Here is a 22,525-nt window from a genome sequence, read left to right on the forward strand (position 1 = left end):
AAATAAATTAAATCATAGCCGAGTTTTAAAACAGCCACATAAAATGATTTATTGTTAGGAAAACTTTCAAATCTATCTGCTACATAATCTGGACAGAATGTTGATTTCATTACTTCTTAAATGTCTAAGTTTTTAACCTTTACTGTAGAAAAGAACAGCTGTTACTTTACCTTGGTCGTGATGAGTTCCGGGTTTTGTCCATGCCTGGAATGTGGCAGGTAAATACCTGGAATGTGACAGGTATATAGAAAGCACAAAGACAGATCCTAGAGCCAGGTTGTATAGAAGACAGACAACAAACGCTGAATAATGTGGCTGCGAAACAGCTTGCAGTCTCTAAGCAATGGTTTTGTTTTATTGTTCGTTCGTTTTTAAAAGTCATATTATATCACAAGGAATATGATTCTTTAAGCAGCTCTTATCCGATGTAAGTTTGTGACTTTCAGATGTTAATGGAACCAGCTAGAACTATTTTTATCTATGGAAATACGTGACCAAAAATCATTACAAATTTTAAAATCTATTCACAGAATTTTGTCTTAAGTCTTGACTTTTCATGTCTGCTAGTGAGTTGCAAATACCTCTGGATGGCCTCTGTGATTGTACTAAGCTATTTTAATTCTACATCGTTTCTTTTGTAACCTCACAAGTTGCATAGTATTGTTGTAGCTCATTTTATACCATCAGAACTTGTTTGGATTTAGCCGTACCTTTATCATTTATTTATTCTCTGTTCCTTCTTCTCAGCTCTTCCTTCTGGGATAATTACCTTTCCTCTTAAAGTATGCAACAGGTCCTCAGATAACATCGTTTCGTTCAATGTCATTTCATTATAACACTGATAAGATGCCGTGGGAACTTAACTCTTGCTTATATCAATTAGCCTACAGTAAAATTGGTTTCATTATACATCACTTCGCTTAAAGTCACAGAACCTGCTGATGGTGTTGAGAATTATTGTATATTCCTGTTTAAAGAGCCTTCTCTACAGAGAGTCTTCTGTTGGTATAACTACGTTTCGCTTATCAGAAAATATTTTTAGATTGCTGGTCATTCAAATCTAAGATGTCAGGTATTTTCTCTCAGCACTGCGAAGATTTTATTTCATTGTCACTTGGCTCCTAGTTCTGTGAAGTAGTTACCTGAGGGTGTAATTGCTATTCTTATTCTCCGGCCACATTGATAATTTCTCTTGGTCTTTGGTGTTCTGTGGTATGTAAGTAGGTGTGTAGGTTCGGGTTTTTAAAATGTTCAACCTGCTTGGGATTTTTTGGTCTTCCTGAATGGAAGGATTCGTATCTCTCATTAATTCTGGGCAGTCCTTGGTGCTCTTTGCATGTTGTCTCTACCCAGTTCCCTCTATCACTTTGCTCGAATGTCTGTTGGGCTGTCTTATTCTGTCTTCCATATCTCTTAACGTCTCTTATTTGTATTTCTCATTCTTTTATTTCTCTGTGCTCCATTCTTGGTAATGTTCAGTTTTATCCTCCAGTTTACTAAATCTCTGTTTAGTGTTTATTGTATATTGTATATTGAGTTTCGAAATGTTAAATGTTATGTTTTTCATTCCTAGATGTTCTTTTCATTCTCTTTCAAATCTTCCTGGTACTTTCACAGTCTCTTGCTCCTTACTTATGTTTTCAGTCTCCTCTTTCTTCTTTTAAATGAAGTAAATGTCCCTTTAAAGCGTATCCCATAATTCTAATTTCTGAAGTCTTTACAGAGCTGATACTATATACATAGGTTGTTATTAATATTTTTTTTGGCGGGGGTGGTTCTCTTGACTTTTTTTTCACCGTACCTTACTTCCTTATATGTTTTGTAATTTTTAATTTTGCACTCATCTTTGTTGGAACTCTAGCTGTAGGGATACGTTGATGCCTGGTTTGAGAGCATGTGCATCTGGCGATTTGTGTTAGCCTCCACCAGGCATTGGAGATTTGGTCTCCTTTACATTACAATGCTAGTTCACAGCACCATACAAGTAGCATAGATTCCAGTCTTGGGGAAATTTTTTGTAAAATATATGAGCAAAATCAAAATTGAGACAGACACTTTTTCTTGCCATTTTCTGAGGGGTAGATGTTTTTCTTTCTAATTCAGTCCTTCCCTGAGATGTGATACTTCTTGGGTCTCCACTTTTTGCAGATGGTCTTCAGTTGAGTTCTTTACCTGTCAAGACCCAACACTTGTTCCTCACTCCCCAGTGGTCTAAGCATTAGACTACCTGGTCCAGTGTCCCTCTAGGTTATCCGGTGACTTCAGTACTCGATGACCTCCCTAGTCCTGCTTTGCTCCTGTACTTAGCACAAGTACCCTGTTGTCTTGTAGGCTCATCCAATTCCGTAAAAGGATGTTTTTGAACATTTATTAAGCATGATTAAGTTGGAAGGCTTTGAGATCTCTAGTTTGCCATGTTGCCAGGAATGGAATAGAAATAATTTACTTATTAAAAATAGAGTGAATTCAAGATTATCCCTATATATTTTCACACACTCGTGTTCCGATAGCTTGGACAAGAAGCTGAGGGTGTTGCTACGAGTTATGATAGTTGCTCCATCCCCAGCCTGTACTGTAGTGGATGGTACCCTGTTCCCCGGACCTTCATGAGGGGCCTGGTTCATCGCACGTTCTGCCGCTACGCAGTGTATCTGAATTACAGGTGGAGACATCTAAACTACTTAAACGATAATGACCACTGTCAAAAGGATAAGGAATACGAACGTTTGAGAGGTCGATAGGATGCTTTTGGCACATATCAGAACTTGGTCCTCAGACACCACTCATTCTTTGACTTAACATATGTTTATTGAGCTCATTATGTAAGGGAAACAGATCATTAGTCCCTGTCCTCGTGCAGCTCTCAGTGTAATGAGCAGACGGTTGATTCCAGTGGAGCACAATAAGGAATGTGATGGTAGAGACTGGGGGAGATGCACTAACCCAACTTCAGAGTCTGAGCTGCACCTGCAGGACCAGTGGATGTCCTCCAGGTGGAGAGCCGGGGAAGGGCATTGCAGGCCGAGGGACAAGAATGTGCAGTCATTGAGCCAGAGTTCGGAGAACTGCAGGTAGCTCATCTGGCCAGAGCGTAGTCGGGAAGGCGTGAGGTGGAGCAGGGAATGATGAGAGCTGAGCCCGGAGGCAGCCTGAAGCCTCCATGTGGAAGGTCCCATGACTAGGGAACTATTGAACTCTCTTACCTGGGGAGCGAGGGATGCAGTCGGAGTTGTTGTGTTCATTTCTCTCGAAAGCCGGCTCTTATGGAAGAGGAAGAACATGGGCTTGGGAGTCAAGGCGGGTTTATATTCAGATTCCAGCCGCTTCTCTGTCCAGGTGCTTATATAATTGATGTAGTTACCTTCCCTGAATGTCTCTTTCTCATGCGATGAGAGAGAACAGGTCGGACAACCTCCTAAGCCCTTCTCCATTTCCAGTATTCTGTGGTGTCGTTAGAAAGTCGGGGGGGGGGGGGAGGAGGGGAGGAGCACAAGCTAAAGTAAAGGTGTATGAATAGTTGCAGATATTACCTTGACAGGGATTCTGGCAATTTCTGGCTTCCAGCTACCTGTTTGGCTTCTAACTATGAATTGTGGGTATTCACTGAAAGCAGATGTTTGTTGGAAGAGCCAGTTTTATGTCTGAAACAAGATGCGAGGGACGTGGTTTTCATTGCCTTGCCGCTAACCCAGCTCTGATTTTGCTTTGTAGACGAGCACAGCCTCCCCTCATCCTCCGTGGAGCTCGTGCCGAGGGCGAGCACGGGACACGGCACTGCACACGTGGCCTTAACAGGAACCGCTCCAGGGTCCCCGCAAAGCGGTCCGCCCCATGTCACGTCACCTCCACCCGCCACGACTTTTGATACAGCCTTTTTTAGCCTAGGAAAACTGACCCAAAGCGAAGCGGATCACAGCATCTTTGTGGCGAATTACGTGTCCGTGACAAGCAACGAGGTGGTCCTAGATGACGACGAAATGGATAACTTTTTGCCGGAAACTCAGTGGGCCGCCTCCTGTGTGGTTTCTCCAGTACAGTGTATCACAGCCAGCCCACTAGGGCTGCCCAAAGAAACATTAGACTCTGTGCTGACCCCACCATTACCCAGTGTTTCTGCACAAGGCGAGGAGGTGACGTCGGCCTGGCAAGGCACAGTGCAACAAGCAGCACCGTGCACCAAGGCCCCCGGTCATTTCAGTGCTTTCCGGTCAGCGCTTCTCACCTCCGAAGGCATAATTCCAACTCCCAGTGGGACTTTGGTGCTTTATCCCACGGACCCTCACGGGCACTCATCGAGCGGGACTTTGCTGGAGATCGCGGCTTCAGGAACGGAAGGCGTAGAAACCCTCCTCCTCGGCTCAGCGTCTTCAGTGCCTCAGCCCCTCCCCCTGTCGGGGGAGGTCCCAGCGCCTCCGGAGGGTGTTCTGGCCTCAGGTGCAGACGGGTACCCTGATGTGACCACCGCGTTGAGTCAGAGCCCGAAAGAAACCTTCTCTCCAGGAACAGCCCCTGCGGCAACCGCATCACAGACGGCCCTTGTCTTTAGAAGCAGCAGCAGCACAAATTCCGTTTTGTTTCCAACTTCTCTTGCCTTCGTGTCCTTTTCTGCTCCGTCGGCTGGTGTTTCATACGACCCCTTCCTTCCCGGCAGCTCCTCCGAAGCGTCAGGACCGCCTGGCAGTTCAGTGGTCCCAAGTCACGTGGCCGACCCTCGGGTCGGGAGCCCAGCGCCCGCCTTCCGGCCCCACCTGTGGTGCGCGTCCTGCGCCGTGGCCTCTCCTCGGCACGAACCCTCGGCGAGCCTCACGGAGAAGGACGTGGGGTCCGGGGAGGGCGCCGAGGCCCTGTCCATGACCGTCATGGAAGCGAGCAGCGTCTCCCCACCGAGCAGCGCGGGAGCGGACTTCTCAGACCTGGAGGAGGAGCTTCAAGAATTCAATACGCTCTTCCCCGCCAGACCGATCGTCCCGCTTTCTTCTCGGCCGGTGGAAGCCTCGTCAGCGAGCAGTGGCATTTCAGCGGAGGCGGACATGGCCACACAGGTGCATCCTTCCCACGGCCGCAGCTCCCTACCAGTGGCTCTCGATACGGCTCCTTTCGGCTCCTCTGTCGTCGAGACTCGAGTAACACCATCCCGGGTGACAGCTATGTTTCCCTCAGTCATCGCCGGTGTTCTCCCGGACTCGTCCTTCCCTGTCACAGCAGAGGGACAGACACCATCGTTTGCTCGCGGAGACCCGGCTCTTTTTACGTCAGCTAAATCTAGTTTGCATCCCTCACGAGAGTCTTCACCGTTCCCTGACCGAGAACCTGCCGGTTTTTCCCGACATGAAACCGAAAGCGTTTTGGACTTTGCATCTGGCTTTTTCTCAACTCCACCGCTGGAATTCAGCAGCTGGGCGCCTTCATCTTCAGAAGTCCTCATGTCTCCGTCTCCAGGGTCCAGGGACCTGTCAGCCGTCATTTCTCAGGCTTTTTCTACCTTGGCTGAGACACTTACATTGTCCGAGTCCTTTACTTTGCAGTCACCTCAGCTTTCTGTTCCTAATTCCACAGACCTCGAATTTTCTCAGCTCTGGCCAAGTTCAGACCTTCTTTTAAGTACATTCACTTTCCTGCCTAGTTACTCCGAAATGCCACTCCTTTCCAGCATCCCCTCCGATTCTCTCAAGTTTCCCGAAGCGTCCACAGTTTCACCAACGGGTGATTCCGAAGCTCGTTTTACCTCAGCTGTCACTGAAGCTACCTCCCGTTCTGGGTTTTCACTCACGTCCCACGAATCTGCAGTCACCACCCTGATGCCCTCCCGTTCTGAGCCCCCCCTGGACATTTCGACTGCCGGGACTCCCGTGACGTCACCTTCGGCTGCTTTTCGCGCAACCCCCGCTCTAACGGGGCCGCCTCTCTTTTCGGCTCCGGCGCCTTCCGACGACGACGTCAGCGGTGTGGACGGTCACACGTCTGTCGTAGCCCCTTTCTCCAGAGTCACTCCCACCGCCACAGTGCCGGTCACCACCGCGTCCCCGTCGTCAGCTGCCTCATTTGTCCCCGAAGCGGGCCCCTCGCCCGTAGCCACAGAGCCGATGTTTCTGGGCCCATCTTTCACGCTCACGGACTCACCCTTGAACACCCCCCCTGCGCCGAGCCCACCTGTGACCGCCGCCGCCCCCGACGGAACCGCGGACGCCACCCCGAATGGCAGACCTTCGAGTCAGAAGCCCCATGAGAGCAGCACGGTTCTCCTCCCACCTTCCCTTCCTCCCGCGGCCACCTTCACGCCTGAAGCGATGGTCGATACGCCCGCGCCAGACACCACCACGCTGCCGTACATCTGTGATATCACAGTTCCTGATGCCTATTTGATCACGACCGGTAAGGCCCTGCTTCAGGTCCCCTCTGCTGCTTGGGGTGGTCTTTTTTTTTTTTAATCGGAGTAACATTGGTTAATATAATTACATAATTTTCAGGTGTACATTATAATTTGGCATCCGTATAGTCTATTGTGTGTTTACTACCCAAAGTCCTGGGGCGATCTTTCTCAGCTGCATTACAAAATATGTGATGGATAGCATCGTGGGCAAAGGATGTGGGCTTTGGACTCAGAGATGTCCTGGGTTGGTAATCCTCTCTCCGTTGGCCATCGACTGTTAGTTCGCCAGACAGTCATTCAGCCTCTCGAAGACTTTGTCTCCTCTACTATGGAACGAGGGTGGAAGTGGGACCTACTTCATTGGATTATCATAAAGATCTAAGCGCATGAATGCATGTAAAATACTGAACCCAGTGCTTGGCACATAGGGAACACCCACAGAATGGCACGTAGTAGTTAGTCCAGAGCGATAAGAATAAAGGAAAAATTCTTTTAAAAATAGAAGCTTTCGCTAGGATATTGGAACGCATAATCCAGTGGATGCTTGGAAGACGTGGTCACAGTAAACACCTTCATGTTTCGTTCACGCAGTTACCTGGGAAAAAGTGTAAGAGCAAACATTGCAAGTTTTTCACTAATTTACTATTCATATCCTTGAAAGCCTGGGGCACTTTGCTCTTCTGTACTCCCACAAATGTCACTCGGATCCTGAGCAAAGAAGCACAGAGTGACTACGTGTCCTCTGAGTTCGGTCATGACCTTAGACCTTTGCCCTGGCCTGCAGCCTGAGTTACTGGCCAACAAGCAGCAGCTTCTCTGGGCGCTGCCTGGCTGCTTTCCTCACTTGGAACTGGAGTACATTTGCCGTCATGTCTGTACAAGTCCGGAGACTGTGGCCCACTGGACCAGGCTCTCCGACTTGTTCTTCGTGAGAAATGACAGGGTGCGCGTGAAGTCTCGTGACCTGTCCATACGTACCGCATACGATGGATGAGCAGCCTGGCTCCGTGTGTTGGATTTGATGGGGATGGAGGATGGAAATGGAGAAAGGGTAGGAAGATGGCAGGCGAGGGGGAGAAGGAGTGGAATGGCGTGGACAAGGGAGGAGAGGACAGAGGAAGGGGAAGGAGAACGTACTTAATCTTTGCCCTCTGTGCCGAGTGACGTGGCCCTCACTGTGCAGCTGAATGAAGCCTTTGCTCTCCTAACTCCCCCCTCCCTCAAAGGACACACCGTTCGTTAATTCATGTGACAAGTAATTATTGAGCACCTCGTGTGTGTGAGGTGCTTTTAGAAGCTCTAAGGAATGTAGAGATGAACGACATGGTTCCGCCTCTCAAGCTTAGGGTCTAGTGGGGCGGATGCTGAGCCCTGTTTTCTTGGTAGCCGTGATGAGAATGGTTGAAGCAGAGTTCCTTGAGAGTGCCAGTGTGGGGTGATAAGGGATGGGTTTGGAAGGATATGATTTGGAGGTCACGTTAAAGGATGAGTGAAAGGCTGTCAACTGAAGGTGGAGGAAAGTGTCCTCCGGGTGGAGGGTGCTATCAGGTGGGGAGGTTTGGCAGCCTCAGGACATTCAGCTTGACTGGCAATTAGACCAGGTAATGGGAGGAGGAAATGAGGTTGGGACAAAGTGGTGAAACTTCATCTGCATGATTACAGTAGTCCAGAGGGGAGAGAGAAGAGTTCTCATAGGGGTGATACTTACTTTTTGCAAAATAGTTACACACTAGCTACAAAGTGGTGAGTTACAAGAAGCTTATCAGGAGAACTATTGAAAACGTCTTTATCTCTGGGATCCGATAACATTTATGATACTTTATAGTTACAGTGTGCCTTCTAGAATTTTTCTAGAGATTAGAAACTATTTTAGAAGTGTCTCTAAGAATATCAGATATTTGTAGCATGGATTAACTTTCATATATGACATACATTTAATGAATTTGGTGTCCTTTGTTAGGAATCCATGTATTTTTCATAGCGTTCCGGGGTAGAATTCACCCATTATAAATGTGTGTACACGTCAGTGGTTTTTGTAGATGTGCAGAATTGTGCCTAAATATGCATACTGTTAATCAGTATTTTTAAGGGGAGATGAGTACCATCTTTGCTCTCAGGGATAATTTTGACCCAGAGGAAGCATCACCTCATTTAGAATCTTCATTGAGACTTGACCTTGGGTATCGTTTTTGTTTTTAATAATTCTGTATCAGAGAGAGAGGATTTGGGTGATTCTTTGTCCTCTGAAAGAATTCTTTTTATGGCTTTTTACACTAAAAGTAAGAGCACTCTCTGGTCACCCATGGCTGGCCCTTGGGAAGGCACCAACCACACGTAGTCAGTACAGGGTGAGGCCACAGTCCCTGATTCTTGGTCCTACCTGCCGGGGCACAGAGTCAAGGGTTTTAGCACATTGAGCTGATGCTGAGCATGGTGATTTGGTAGTTCAAGATCCACTGCTGTTGCTCTGTGCTTTCCCATTTTGGAAAATGGTTTTTGTAGCTGCTAAGTCACTTTGGCACAGCACAGGCTCTGCCGAGGGGTCCGGAAGTGTGATGACCGTGTTATTCACGATGCCGCTAACTGCATTTGGTGCTGGCTTTCGTTTGCAGTGCTGGCCAGAAGAGCCGTACAGGAGTACATCATCACGTCCATCAAGGAGGTGCTGAGGATGCATTTCAATCGGGCAGTGGAGCTCAGGGTAGGTCCCTGCGGCAGGCAGTGTGACACAGGTGCCCGGGGGGAAGGCACAAGATGATAGTTGTGGAACCGTCACTTGCCCTTTTCCCCTCCCTTCCCCTGGTGATCACCTCCTCATCCTCTGAGTCTCCACGCAGATGTCACATCATCGGGGAAGCCCTTCCTGACCCGAGACAAGGCCAGGTTTTTGTTGGCAGAGTTGGAACAAAGCGGGCTCTAAGGCCAGAGTTTGGGTGAACACCCTAACAGTTTTGCTTCTCCTAATTTACATGAAAAGACTTGCGGCAGAGTTTCAATTAGATTTCAGAGTGAGAGCGTATGCATGTTTCTGTACATTCAGGGAGATCAAGATTTTCAAATGCTTTATGGCGGACGCTATGCCGGTGCCTTCCCTACCCCCCACCCACCCCTACGAACTCAGAAGCCACACTGTAACCCACACCATCCTGGCCAGAGCCATAGGCCACATGTGCGCTAGGCTCTGAATTGAGATGGGCTGTCAAGCACAAAATACATACTGAATTTTAGAGACTTAGTGAAAAAAAGGAATGTAAAATATCTCACTGATAATTTTTTGTATTGAATACTTATTGAAATGATGTGTTGGATATTTTGGATTAAGTAAAATATCTTTAAAATTAATTTCACCTGTTTCTTTTTAGGCTTTGTAATGTGGCTACTAGAAATTTTATAATTGCATATGTGGCTCACACATTTCTTTTGGACAGCATTACTCAATAGAATAATTGTTTGTTTATACGCAGGTGAAAACAAGCAAACACTTTGAATTTCCATAACTCCTTATTCAGTTTGTATTGTTGGCTGTTTTTTCTCACTGTCCTTGCTCTTACAATTTTGTGCAGATATGTATAAAAGTAATTGCTAAAATAAAATTTGAGTATCTGTGAAGCCCTACTCCTTCATTTAAAATTAGCTGTTCTTTACCTTATTTATTATGTATCTCAATACAGCTTCTTCTACATTTGAATTATAGTTTTCTGATGTGATGATTTGATAATTATTGTCTTATGTTTTTTTATTTCCATAGGTTTATGAATTATTCGCTGACTTCACTTTTCTGGTAACATCTGGTCCTTTTGTTTACACGGCAATATCAGTCATAAATGTACTTATAAACAGTAAACTTGTTCGTGACCAGACTCCTTTAATCTTGGCCGTGAAACCTTCCTTCCTTGTGCCAGAGTCCAGGTTCCAAGTTCAAACAGGTGAGAAAACCTAGCGTAGCTGTATTGCCTTGTAAATAGAATTTCACTTTTTTTGTTTTTAAAAACTTTGGGGAGGATTCTTTTTAAAATTTATTATTTAAATCTTCAAAAAAAACTTTATGGACAATTTCCAACATATACAGAAGTACACAGAATAGTTTAATGAACCCCCATGTACCCATGATACGGTTTCAACAGTGTTTAACTTCTAGCCAGCCTTGTTATAAACGCCACACCCCAGCTATATCATTCCTTTAATGTTATTTTGATATGGCATCTTATCATGTCATTCAAAAATATTTTAGCCTGTGTCTCTAAGAGATTATTAAACATACATATACACATATACATGTATGCATATACACATGCATATACACATATATATCTATCAATAATATCACATTCCCTAGAAGTCACAGTAATACCTTAATATTATACGTAACTTTTTCATTATGGATACCTTCAAACATTTACAAAGTAGAGAGAATAACATATTAAGCTAATGTATGCCCATCACTAAGGCTAAAAAATTATCAACATTTTCCCAACTTTGTTCTATCTACCCCTTGCACATTTTTTTGAGGAAGCTAGAGTGCTTCAAAGTAATGCCAGATATCATGTGTTTTCACCCATAAATACTTACTAATTCATCTCTAATGAATTCATATATATTTGAAATAGTCAGTTGCAGCTTCTTGCGCTCAAATTGTTATCTTAGATATTTTTCCCATTTACAAATGACGACATCACCTCCCCATTGCATATTTTCACTGGGTTCGGAGGTGGTTTTCTACATTTCCGCGATATATGCATATATATGATACACCATAGAACTTAATCCTGGGCTGTGGATGAGTTAGTTGATTTAGGTCCCCTTTTTCCCTTTCTTCCTTCCTTGATACTAAAGAAACACCCAATTCATGGGACTGACTGTTGTCTTTCAGTCCTTCAGTTTGTGCCTCAGAGCGTGGATACTGGCTTCTGCAACTTCACCCAGCGCATCGAGAAAGGCCTGATGACAGCTCTCTCTGAAGTGAGGAAGCACCACCAGGGCACGTATAACCTCACAGTGCAGGTGAGAAGCGCCCTGTGCAGAACGAGAGGCTTTAGCCTTCCGAGGGACCCAGTTTTGTCATGTTCCGCTGAAGATGCACTTGACTCTTCCTAATTCCTTCCAGTGGAGGAGAGTCAGTTCACGTGGGTTGGGGCGGACCTCTTTTCGTGGTATTGTTGCGTAGCTCAGATGTGGTGAGCAGAAGAGAGGTGAGCATATGCAGAAAATTCCTTCTATTTTATTTATTTGTTTGTTTGTTTTTAAAGCCTATAGCACCTGTTATTCCTAAGTGGTCTCCCATCCAAGAACTAACCAGGCCGGACCCTGCTTAACTTCCGAGATCAGACGAGATCAGGCGTGTTCAGGGTGGCATGGCCATAGACCAGAAAATTCCTTCTAAAAAGGAACGTTATCGACTTATAGTTTATCCAATGGGGACAATGCCAAAATATACTATCACTCATATTATGGAATACCAGTGCTTAACTCAAAAAAAACGGAATGTAGCTACTAATTAGAGAACTTGCTTTGTGTGCATCGTATGGGCATTGCTGCTGATTTTTTTTTTTCTTTCCTTTGGTATTTTTTTTCCCCTCCATATTCTTTGTCATCTCTTTCTGGAATTCATGTGAAATAGATTTTGGTGCTCCTGGATTCATCTTTCATATTTCTGTTGTTTTCTTATATTTTTCATCTCCTTTTAATTTCCCGTTTTTTTTTTTTTTTCGGATTTTCTAACCTTTGCCCTCCAAGTCATTCATTTAGTCTTCAGCCGTGTTTATTACATTATTCGATCCCTCTGTTGAATTTTTGCGACGCCGTCGTTTTCGTCATTGCCCTTCGCTCCTTTTTGTATCGCAGCCTTTCCCGCAACGATGCGAGATTGTCTCGTGGGAGGGCGTACGATCACCTCGAAAGTCTTTGAGGACAGCAGCAGAGTTTTTTTTTAAAAGTCGCCTTCGGTTTCCTCAGTCATCTCCCTTTTCCCTGCAGCCCTTTTTCTCTGTCGCTCTTGGTTCTTTGCTTTTGCGCTGTGGCTTTTCTGTAAATGTTTGGAAACCGGTGCCTGGCTGGAGTGGAGAAGCAGGCGGTCACCCCCGGCGGCTCGTTCAGCTTTCCCCTTCAGCTGTCCAGTCTGTGTCTGTGTCAACTCCGTGTCCTAAAGGGAGATTCAGCGGAGCACTGGGCGCCGGGCAGAACATCTCTCTGTGGTGGGTTTCTCTCCTGGGGCAATGTGTGGTTGAGACAGGCAGGATGAGGAGGTTATGTACCCTGGGATGGAGCACATCAGTGCAGTTTCTTCTTGGCAGAGCGACCTTTTCTTTCGTTTCCTTCCTTGTCTCTGTGTGCAGTCTCCACCCACGTCCAAACCTGCGGTGGGTCTCTCAGGTAGGGAGCTGTTTTCCTTCGGGGGGCAGCACTTCGGGCTGTTCTGGGTGGAGACGTGACTGCTGCAAGCACCTCTGTGTCGGCCTGGGTGTGGCAGACACAAAGGGAAAAAGAGGGAGGCAGTTGACTCAGCTCTTTGGCACATAGGCTTAATTAATTGCAGCCGCCTACTTTTGGTCTTATTTCCTGTGGGTCTCTGTGTTGGAGCCTCCCAGGCTGCTTGGGAGAAGCTTCTTGGCTCCCCTAGAGTCTGCACCACTGGGTCTTGGTTCCCTCCATTCTGCTTTGTACCAATACGGTTCTGTTCGTTCTCCATTTTCCAGAAATTTGACAGAATCTCTCTCTCTCTCTCTCTCTCTTTTTTTTTTTTTTCATTCTCAGTACTGTCATGGATTGATTCCTCCTCTTTTTTCAGCTCCTTGTTATTTCACTTGGATTTGAGGTGGGAGGGACGGAGGCGGTTCATGTAGACACATGCACTCAGTTCATCACTTAACGTGAAAAAAACATTTTCAGTCACCTGAGAATTTAAAGTATCGCAACAGGGAACCAGGTCGTGACACCAGTTACTCTTCCTTTAAACACGTTACTTGCTTTAAAAACAACACAAAACTGAGGAGAGAAATCGTGAGAGAGAAATCGGTCAGGTTTTCGTTGGAATGTTTTCGGTTTTAGAAGCCGATGCCGACCCCTTCTTTTCAGATCCTGAACGTCACGGTGGGTCCTTCGAGGACCGCCCCCCGGCGGGGCCCCGTGAACATCGTCTTCGCCGTGAAAGGCGCCCAGGGCTTCTGGAACGGAACGCAAGTGAGCGAGCTGCTCAGGAACTTGAGCGTGGTGGAGTTCAGCTTCTTCCTGGGGTACCCGGTGCTCCAGATGGCCGAACGTGAGTCCTGTTCCCCCCGCAAAGTGCTGGGGACGGACGTGGCCGCGGGCCTTTCCGTGGGAGGGGACCTCTCTTCCTCAAGTGAAATATTGGGCTGAAATCCAGAATGCAAATCCGATAAAATGAGAACTTTTCGGATTCAAGCCAGGGTGGGTCTCCAGCCCTGCCGCAGCCTCACCCACTGGACCTCAATTTAATCTTTTTTCTGAGGAAGAGGGTGCTGCGGAAGATTTTACCAGTTCTGGAAAAGGTAAAAGTTGAACCCCCGATTGGGGAGGGGAGGAGGCCATGAGATTGTTCTAGATCTTTGTGGTGGTGGTAGTTACACAACTCTATGCAGTCATCAAAACTCATAGACCTGTCCACCAGAAAGAGTGACTTTGACATGCGCACTTAAAAAAGAATAATAAATGGAAACAAAACCTTTCTTTCTGGCTGACGCAAGTAGATTCACAGTGCAAATGGAGTAGGATTGGGTGTGGCAGAAACATTTACTTAAAAAAAAAAAAAAAAGTAGATTCCAGAGTTGAAGTCAGGCAAAAAAACAAACAAACAAAAAAAACAAAAAAATCTTTTCCCCAAGGTGGAACAGCCAAATGGTCTGACGATGCTTAATATATTTTAGTGTGTTGTTGATGAAATGAAAAAGTGTACCTTATAAAATGCAGCAGTAGGCAGGGGTAAAATTGCTCTTTACATCTAGCAACTTGCAGTCACGGACAGTGCAGGTGTGGATAAAATAAGCGCGCTGTACAACAGGTGTGCACTGGGACTGTCTGTCCCAGGTGAGCCAGGACGTAGGGGCAGCGACCCTGAGTCACTGCCGGTGAATCCTAGGGCTCCGAAGTGCACGATGTGAAAGCTTATTGCTCTGGGCACAAAGACATTTCACGGGGAGTGTGTGGGCGACCTCTCTCCGAAGCGGTGTCCCACAGCGTCACGTGAGCAAGCCCTGTATTACTTTTTTTGTCCTCTTTCCCCTTGAGACGGACGTGCGCAGAGACCGCGTCCTGTCTGGGCCCTCATACCGCGCTGGCGATTGCGTCTTCCGTATGTAGTGCTGCTACCTAGTACGGAAAAGGCAGTGCGTTGTGACTCACCTTTCTGACCGACCGTTGCAAACGTGTTTCTCACAGCTTTGTCTCCTCCCCTCACCCTTTCCTTCGTAGCCTTCCAGTACCCACAGCTCAACTTGTCTCAGTTGTTGAAATCGTCTTGGGTAAGAACAGGTATGTTTAACTTTGGTCGGATTTTGTACCCTGTAAGATTAAGAAGTCTGTGCGGGTGTTATGAATAATGATATACCACCTTTTCCGTCTCCAAGTCCTAAATTCAGGGCGAAATGTACCTTGACTTCTTGGCAAAGAATGAATGAGAAAGGGATTCAAATTTAGCTCTGGGAATGCGTCCCACTGAGTTATGACACACAAAGGTTTGGTTGGCTTTTTCTAAAATTCATGCATCCAGTGCAGAGCAGCCTAACGGGGCTGACAGTCTTCCGACCCACAACCGGACGGGGTTGCGAAGCACGGATCTTTCGTTTTTTCTCTAAAAGTCTTATGTGTTTGGTTTTATAAAGATAAATAAGGTCTCGCTGGCCTGGGTCAGATATTTACAGCTATGGCATTGCGGAATAAGACCTTCTAACCCGGTGGCACACCATCGTGTAGGCGGTAGTAGCATGCCCACCGGGTAAGTGGTCGGGGTAGGGAGCGTGTAAGGTGGCGACAGTCGCCATTTATGGGTTCTCATTCCCTGCCGGTCCTCTTTGCCTCGCACACAACATCCCATGAAAAGCCCCCACAGTGGCCTCATTTCTCACATAAGTTTCATGGCCGTTAAGTGACTTGCCCGTGGTCCTACCTCAAAGGAGATTTGAACCCATTCCGGCTGACATGCCAGTCGTCTGTTTAGATAACCTTATTTACAGCAGGTGTCTGAAGAGGGGCACCTTATCTCGAGTCAGTTTCTGAGTCAAGATAAGATAGGAACTTAAACCATTCCCAGAAGTTTTGAAGTAAGTGCAGACAGACGGTCCAGGCGTGTGCAGGCCTCCCTAGCTCCAGAGCTCCTACTATACCGCGTTTGTGGGGTCCCCCTCCCCCCACCCGTCCTTGAGACACGTGGAGCTCGGAACTGTGGATAAGATGAGCAGCACTTCCTGTATCTTCCCTCACTTTTCCAAACCCGTTTAATGTCTCCTCTCTAGGGATCCGTGTTTGATAGTAACCCTGTGTTAATTTCTCTCATGCACGCAGCCCTTTTCCCCTCCTTCCCCTGCTAACTCGTTTGGGGGCCTGTGCTTCGTTTTAAATGCAGTCCTCCTGGGAGTCGTCGAGAAGCAGCTGCAGAATGAAGTGTTTCAGGCGGAGATGGAGCGCAAACTGGCCCAGCTGCTCGGCGAGGTCTCCGCCAGGAGGCGGGTGTGGAGAAGGGCCACTGTGGCCGCCGGCGGCCACAGCGTCGTGCAGGTAGGCTGAGAGAGGAGCCCGAGCCGCCGTGAGAAAGCCCTGAGTTAGACTGATGGCCGCATAAGGTTGCAACGGAAAGTGGCAGCATTTTAGTCAAGCTGCGTCTAGACAGACATTCACTGAGTCCTCCGTACGTGGCCAGGTGGCACAGCAAGACCTTGTGAGGAGCACGGTGGAGGAATCGTGTCACTGGCTCGCCATACCATTGGATGGCCTCGTTTTCCCCAAAGTAGTTTTTTAATACTGCAAATGTAGTCAACGATGGAACGGTAAGTACACTGATAACATCCTAGAGATAAATCACCCATGGAAGAGACTTAAGGAAATCAGGGAGAGGAGAATTTTCTGCCCTCTCTTCCAGCACTTCATCCTCGCCACCTGCCGCCACCCCAGATCTTCACCTTGTCACCTGGCAGAACCGTTACACAAATGACAGATTCCTTCGAATTAAAAAGGGGCCCATTTTAAAATGCACACGCTCCCAGAGAGTTGGAGTCGGGCCTGCGACGTATTCCCATATTCCCACCTCAGTGTGCATGATGTCATTGTGGATTTTTTTTTTTTTTTTTTTTTTTGCCTTGACCAACTGCTGACTCGTCGAGCTAGGAAAATGGGATATTTAGAACTCTGGCATTTCAGAGACCAGAAGCCAGGGTGGAACCAGGAAGAGCAGGGGCAGGGAGGTTGGTGATTTAGGGGCGTTAGAGAGAAAGATGCAAAACTGACATTGGGGCGGGGAAACGAGGCCGTCTGCCCAGAGCTGGCCTCACCGACCCGTATCCCTTTCACCAGCTCTCCCCCTGCAAGCATCCCTCTGTTTGCCTTCCCGGGAAGGCGGTCATTAGGTCCCTAAAGCAGTTCCTTTGCCGAATGCAATAGAATACAAAGAAGCTTTTACAACTATTAAAAAAAAATTGAGGCTAATGTTAATTAATACAAATATAAAATAAGTGTATGTTTACAGTTATGTAAACATAAAGAATACAAACGAAAATGAATTATGAAAAGGTTCGCCTCAGTAACCCTGGCTTCCAAGAGCTCAGGGTCTAGGAGGCGGTTAATCGATGCACCGAAAACAGTTGTAAAGCACCATAAAATGACATAGCGAGGTGCCGGATCAGGAAGGCTCCATGAAGTGGGAGTAGTGGATTCACGGACGTTAACCAGGCCACCCCAGGCCAGTGGGCGCCCTCCGACGGGTCACCTGGGAGCTGTGGCTTGCATTCGCTCCCCTTTCTGAGAGAAGGTGGAAACAGGGATTGGTGCACACGATACTGGGCTCCTCAGCAAACATAACTCGTAAAAGTATTGAAACGACCTAAATGTTCAGCAGTTGGGGAATGGGGAATTTTCATGATTCTTTATATGTTGGAATATTATACAGCTATTTTTTTTTTGAATTAGCGATGTACAAGGGTGTTCAAGAGAAGAAGGCTACAAAAGAACGTGTATAGCATTGTCCAAATATTCACATAAAACTCATGAAAATAATTAATAGATGGAAGTCTGCCACATTTACAATGATTTTCTTTGGTCGAATTCAAGGTGGTTTTCATTTTATTCTTGATATGCTTTTCTCCCCATGCTTTTCATTGATCGTGTAATTTCTATAGTGAACACATGATTTTAATCAGAAAACAATTTATAAAATGAAATTGAGAACATTGCCCCAAATGACTCCATCATACCATGATCGTGTGGGTTCCGGCTACGAATCTGATAAGTCATTTAGAAAGGATGCTGGAGTTAGATTTTATGACTCTCCTTTTCAGTTTGGATAAGCTGGTAGCATCTTTCACGAAGGCTATCACTGGATATTTGAGTATATGGTTTCTGCAAGAAGAAACCATCTCTAAAATGTATCGGAACTTTTCAGTGGAGTAAACAGGCACATAGTTAGAGGGACCAGTAGATATAATCTCCTTGCTTTCCAGTAGCCCTTTGATATTATTCATCCTAGAGACTCATAAAAAATTAGTACAGCATTGTTTGGGGGTAGGAGTGAGTGGTTAGGGAGCAGAAGTGGTCAGGGAGCTGGTCTAGAAACAGTAGACAAAGCCAGGATGGGCGAACCCTTCTTAGTGGGTGGATGTCTTAAGGAACAGACCCTCCAGGGATGAGGGTTTGGATCTGTGTTGTTAAGGATCCGGAAGAAGGCGTTCACAGTGAAACCATGACATCGTCGGCTTGCCAGAAATTCCCAGTGGTGAGGCAGTGAGCACCTGAGTGTGGGGTGCACAGCCATTAGTGTTACGGTTCCCTAGACGTGGCTATCAAAGTGGCAGCTGTTTTATCAACGGCAAATGTCGAGACCAAACGTCAAATCGCATGTATGAAATAGAGGAAAATTCAGAGTCACTCTTGGTCATTTTCTCAGAGCATAAATCCAGCATTTTACCAGAGTCCAAAGGGGCAGTGACATTGTTGCCTATTAAGAGAAATGGCAACAAAATACAAAGCTCTATTTGTGCAAAACTGTGCTCAGGGTGGTCCCCAACATCCAAGAATTATCTGGATCAAAATGGCAACAGTGCTAAGGTTGAGAAGCCCTAGCCTAGACAAACAGGGAGAAAATGCAAATGGATTCAAGGAGGGATTGGATAGAACAGTTAAGAGTTTCAGAGAACCAGGGCTGTACCTAATCCTTGGGGCTGATGTTATAAGGATGGCAGCTCCCTCTCGTAACATGTCGGAGCTTCTCAGTAGCAGTTCTAGCTTCCTAGACTTGGCAACCCAATGGTCTGTGGATCCTACCTGGGCCTTTGTCTCAGGAGACTTCGAGCAAGATGAAACTCATTTGCTATTTCACACAGAGGAACTTTTGTTTTAACTGTCCTTCTTCCCACCAAGAGAGTGTCATGGGGATTCTGGAACTGGGAAGAGTGTAAGGAGCTTATTATGAGGATTGAAATGAATCCCGAGCAACACAGTCAGGATCGAGTGCCCCGAGAAGGGGCATCTGGACACACGAGCTTCTAAAACGCTAACGGCTCCTGTTCTCTTGCAGGTGGTGAATGTGTCGAGGCTGGAGGGGGAGGACGATCCCGTGCAGCTCATCTACTTCGTGGAGAATCAAGATGGAGACAGACTCAGCGCCGTCGAGTCGTCCGATCTGATCAACAAGATAGATATCCAGCGAGCAGCCATCATCCTGGGTTACCGAATTCGAGGTGCCGTCGCCCAGCGTAAGTGCGTGAGGCCGGGCCCCTCAGTGCTGGTCCGTGCTGGGCTGGGGTCAGGAGCCAGTCTTTTTCTGACAATGAACTCCGAATTTAAGGCATTCTTATGTGTGCTTAGTAGATTTATGTCTTAAATCCTTACCTTTTTTTTTTTTTCTAGAGTGCTTATTTATTTTTATTGATTGATATTCTTTGATTGAATTCTTTAATGTCACCACATATTTGATCCCTTTTGCCCCAACTACCTCCCCCTCGCCCATAAATCCTTATTATTAAGTGGCACTTACATAAGATGTCAGTTGCTGAAATTCATTTGCTAAGACCGTCTTCATTTTAATGACTGGAGCCGTATCCCTCGCTACCTTTTCTCCTTCCTACCCTTTTGTCTTCACAGTGTCATAATGAGTTATAGTAGCTTACGTTAACTTCAATATTTTTTTTCCCCTACTCCTGGACTGTGTCTCTTTTTTAAAAAAGTTTTAGGTAAAATAACATGTTCTCTCTGTATTTATTCCAAAACCGTGTATGTCGTATTTTGAACGTTGGTAGGGACAGTGAGTCACTCAGGAAGCTGGGAGGTGCCCTCTGCATTTATTGGCTTCCTTCTGGGTCTTTTAACACAAAGAAGTCCTTGATCCTTACCCTTTTTCAATCGGTGTTTCTCCCCCACCCTGTCCTCACACCACTCCACAATTTAGAAAGAAGTATTTTGATGTTTCTTTATTATTTTTGGACGATACTACGCTCCTGCCCCTGGCAGTGGCTGCTCTCAGAGCCTTTTTTTTTTTTCCCCCAACTCAAATTTTGGGGATTTAAAATTAAGAAACGTAGAGGCATGGAAGAGTGTCCTTCTGTAAAGACACCTTTCTGAATCAGACTGCTGTTGTAATGAGGATATTTTCCTTTTATGATCCCGAGAGCGATCTTCGTCAGAGCTCAGCGATACATGCTTCCAACAGGAAAGGGATACGTGTTTAGAAGGAGTTCAGCATCAGAGGATATTGGAAAAGCTCTGTGGGGGGAGTACGTAGGAGATAACGGCCGTTTTTTTTTTTTTAAAAAGTGACTGCTTCGAAATTATCTTTGGTAGTAGGTGATATTTTATGAAATCTCTACTCGTCCCTGGAAACCAACCAGGATGAGGGCTAATGGGCACCCTTTCTCCATTTCGTAGGGGACGAGCGGGTTTAAGCAAATAATCATTGCTGGTTTGTGCTTGTGGCCTGAGCCTGAGATATGATTGCATATTAGTGTGTTCTCTTTCAACGCAGCGAGGGAAAAATAACAAAGCGCTTACTTTTTTTTAAATGCATGATGTTGCTGATTGTAGAGAGGTTCCCCACCTCAGCTACGCAGTTCACCTTTTAAAAAAGATTAGTTGCAGTAAGGTACGGGGCACCTTTCAAGCCTCCTTCCCTCTTCCCTCTGCTCTTTGCTGCCCTTTTGTCAGTTTTGTGCTAAAAAACCACACGGACAACGGTCCTGGGGCTGGAAGCCGCAGCCAGCACTGAGGCCGCCAGCGCGCTCAGCCGCGGGCCCCTGAGTCAGGGCCCCGTGCTCGGCAGTCTGTGCTTCTCACAGGATTTTGCTGGGCTGGGATCGGGGGACCCTGTCATCCCGGCCTCGCCGTTTGCTTTGGTCACTCCCGCTGTGTGCAGCATCTTCAGCTGTGCTCACACAGCGTCTAGGAACTGTTCTCACGAGCCGCGAACATAAACTGTATTCAGGCCAAAGCAAAAAACATGTCAGTGCTCAATGAACGCTGGCGCCTTTTTCGTGTCCCGCACACTCTCTGCTTCGTGATTCATGCCGTGAGCTTCAGAGGGCCTGCTCCCCTCCCACGTCCCCGTCTCCGGGGCCTCAGCCCAAACTTAAAGCAGCACCAAGAATCTTCTCCTCTCATTTCCTCTCTGAGCAGAAACATTTTGATCTCGGAGCATGTGTTAACCATTACTGGGTATGAAAACGGCGGAAAGCTTCGTCTCGGCCCATGAAAATTCAGATGTATTTGAAAAGACAAGACTTAGAGCCGCGATTAACGTCACCGAGCAAAGTAGTATTATCAACTCGGTACATCTATGCAATAAAATGCGTTTTACAAGAATAGTTAGGTATCTCTGTCTGCAGGACAGAGAGAGCCAGACAAAAGAACCGAGAGAAGGCGGGAAGTCGTGCTGTCCCAGAGAGGTGGTCAGGACGCGGCCCCGACGGATCAGGAGGGTGGGCAGAGAGGGGGGGCATTTTGGTTTTCGCAGCCTCTGGCCTGGAACCTGAGCTTTAGAGGAGCTAAGTCCTCCGGGAGGACGAGGGCCCAGTCCTGGGAGGGAGGGTTAGGGACAGGAGCTGGGGAAGGAAATCAAGGACAGAGTGATCGAAATACAACTGTCCAAGGCTGTGGGACTGCAGTAGGGGTGGAGGGGGGGGGGGGCGGGAGGGTAGGGAGTGGCAGGTTCAAAAAAGAGTCCGTACAATTTAATATGATTTTGAAATTGACAACTGGTACCTGAAGTGCAGCACTTTAGATTAAAAGCCATATTTCAAGAGTTGAGGGAGAGATGCAGGTAAGGATATTAAGGCAGTGCTCGTGGAGTCTGTTAGGACTTCTTCTTTCTGGTGTGGAAGCATTCCCGCGGTGAGAGCGTAAGGAGCTAGTAGTCACACGCTGGCAGTCGGGAGGCCCGACGCGAACTAGCTTTGCCGTCGAATTAGACGCGTTCCTTGAGGCACGTCATATTTGCCACCGTGATCCCTGATGCGCCCTAGCTGAGTCACGCTTCCCGTCCTCAGGAGATCGTAGCCTCTGACCAGTTGTCTAGAGCAGAACGGACAGGGACAGCCCCGGTTTCTCCGAGCACAAGGCACGTGCACTGCCCAGGACGGCGGCCCAGTAACGGGGTGCGGGGGCATGATTCCGAGGCCCTCCTTCCTTGTCCGCAGCGGTGGACAGGGTGAAGAGGCCGTCGCCGGAGTCGCAGAGCAGCAACCTCTGGGTCGTCGTCGGCGTGGTCATCCCCGTGCTGGTGGTGACGGTGATCGTCGTCATCCTGTACTGGAAACTCTGCCGCACGGACAAGCTGGACTTTCAGCCCGACACAGTGGCCAACATTCAGCAGCGTCAGAAGGTAAGGGGCACCCCCGACCCCCAGCGTTCACGGAGGCATCTTGCGGGCAGGGGTGGGGGGCGCTCAGCCTCTTGATACAGAAAGCTGGGGAAGGGAGCTGTCCAGGGCGTCTGCTCTGGCTCTCACGG

The 22,525-nt window shown here is 47.0% G+C and overlaps 1 protein-coding gene and 1 pseudogene across 4 annotated transcripts in view; one reads left to right on the forward strand and one right to left on the reverse strand.

Annotated features, from left to right (window-relative positions):
• Window positions 1-22,525, forward strand: part of KIAA1549 (KIAA1549 ortholog) — a 105,890-nt gene that overhangs the window by 38,643 nt on the left and 44,722 nt on the right. For all 4 annotated transcript variants that reach the window (XM_016161856.2, XM_036230840.1, XM_036230841.1 and 1 more), the window contains exons 2-10: window positions 3,712-6,372; window positions 8,983-9,071; window positions 10,119-10,296; window positions 11,241-11,371; window positions 13,442-13,625; window positions 14,795-14,854; window positions 15,945-16,096; window positions 19,104-19,281; window positions 22,213-22,397. In XM_016161856.2, coding sequence (XP_016017342.2) covers window positions 3,712-6,372; window positions 8,983-9,071; window positions 10,119-10,296; window positions 11,241-11,371; window positions 13,442-13,625; window positions 14,795-14,854; window positions 15,945-16,096; window positions 19,104-19,281; window positions 22,213-22,397 — 3,818 coding nt within the window. The remainder of the gene's footprint in view (window positions 1-3,711; window positions 6,373-8,982; window positions 9,072-10,118; window positions 10,297-11,240; window positions 11,372-13,441; window positions 13,626-14,794; window positions 14,855-15,944; window positions 16,097-19,103; window positions 19,282-22,212; window positions 22,398-22,525) is intronic.
• LOC118611273 lies at window positions 11,615-11,733 on the reverse strand (annotated as a pseudogene).

The sequence above is a fragment of the Rousettus aegyptiacus genome, unplaced genomic scaffold, assembly GCF_014176215.1.
Source record: "Rousettus aegyptiacus isolate mRouAeg1 unplaced genomic scaffold, mRouAeg1.p scaffold_m13_p_13, whole genome shotgun sequence".
Lineage (NCBI taxonomy): Eukaryota > Metazoa > Chordata > Mammalia > Chiroptera > Pteropodidae > Rousettus > Rousettus aegyptiacus.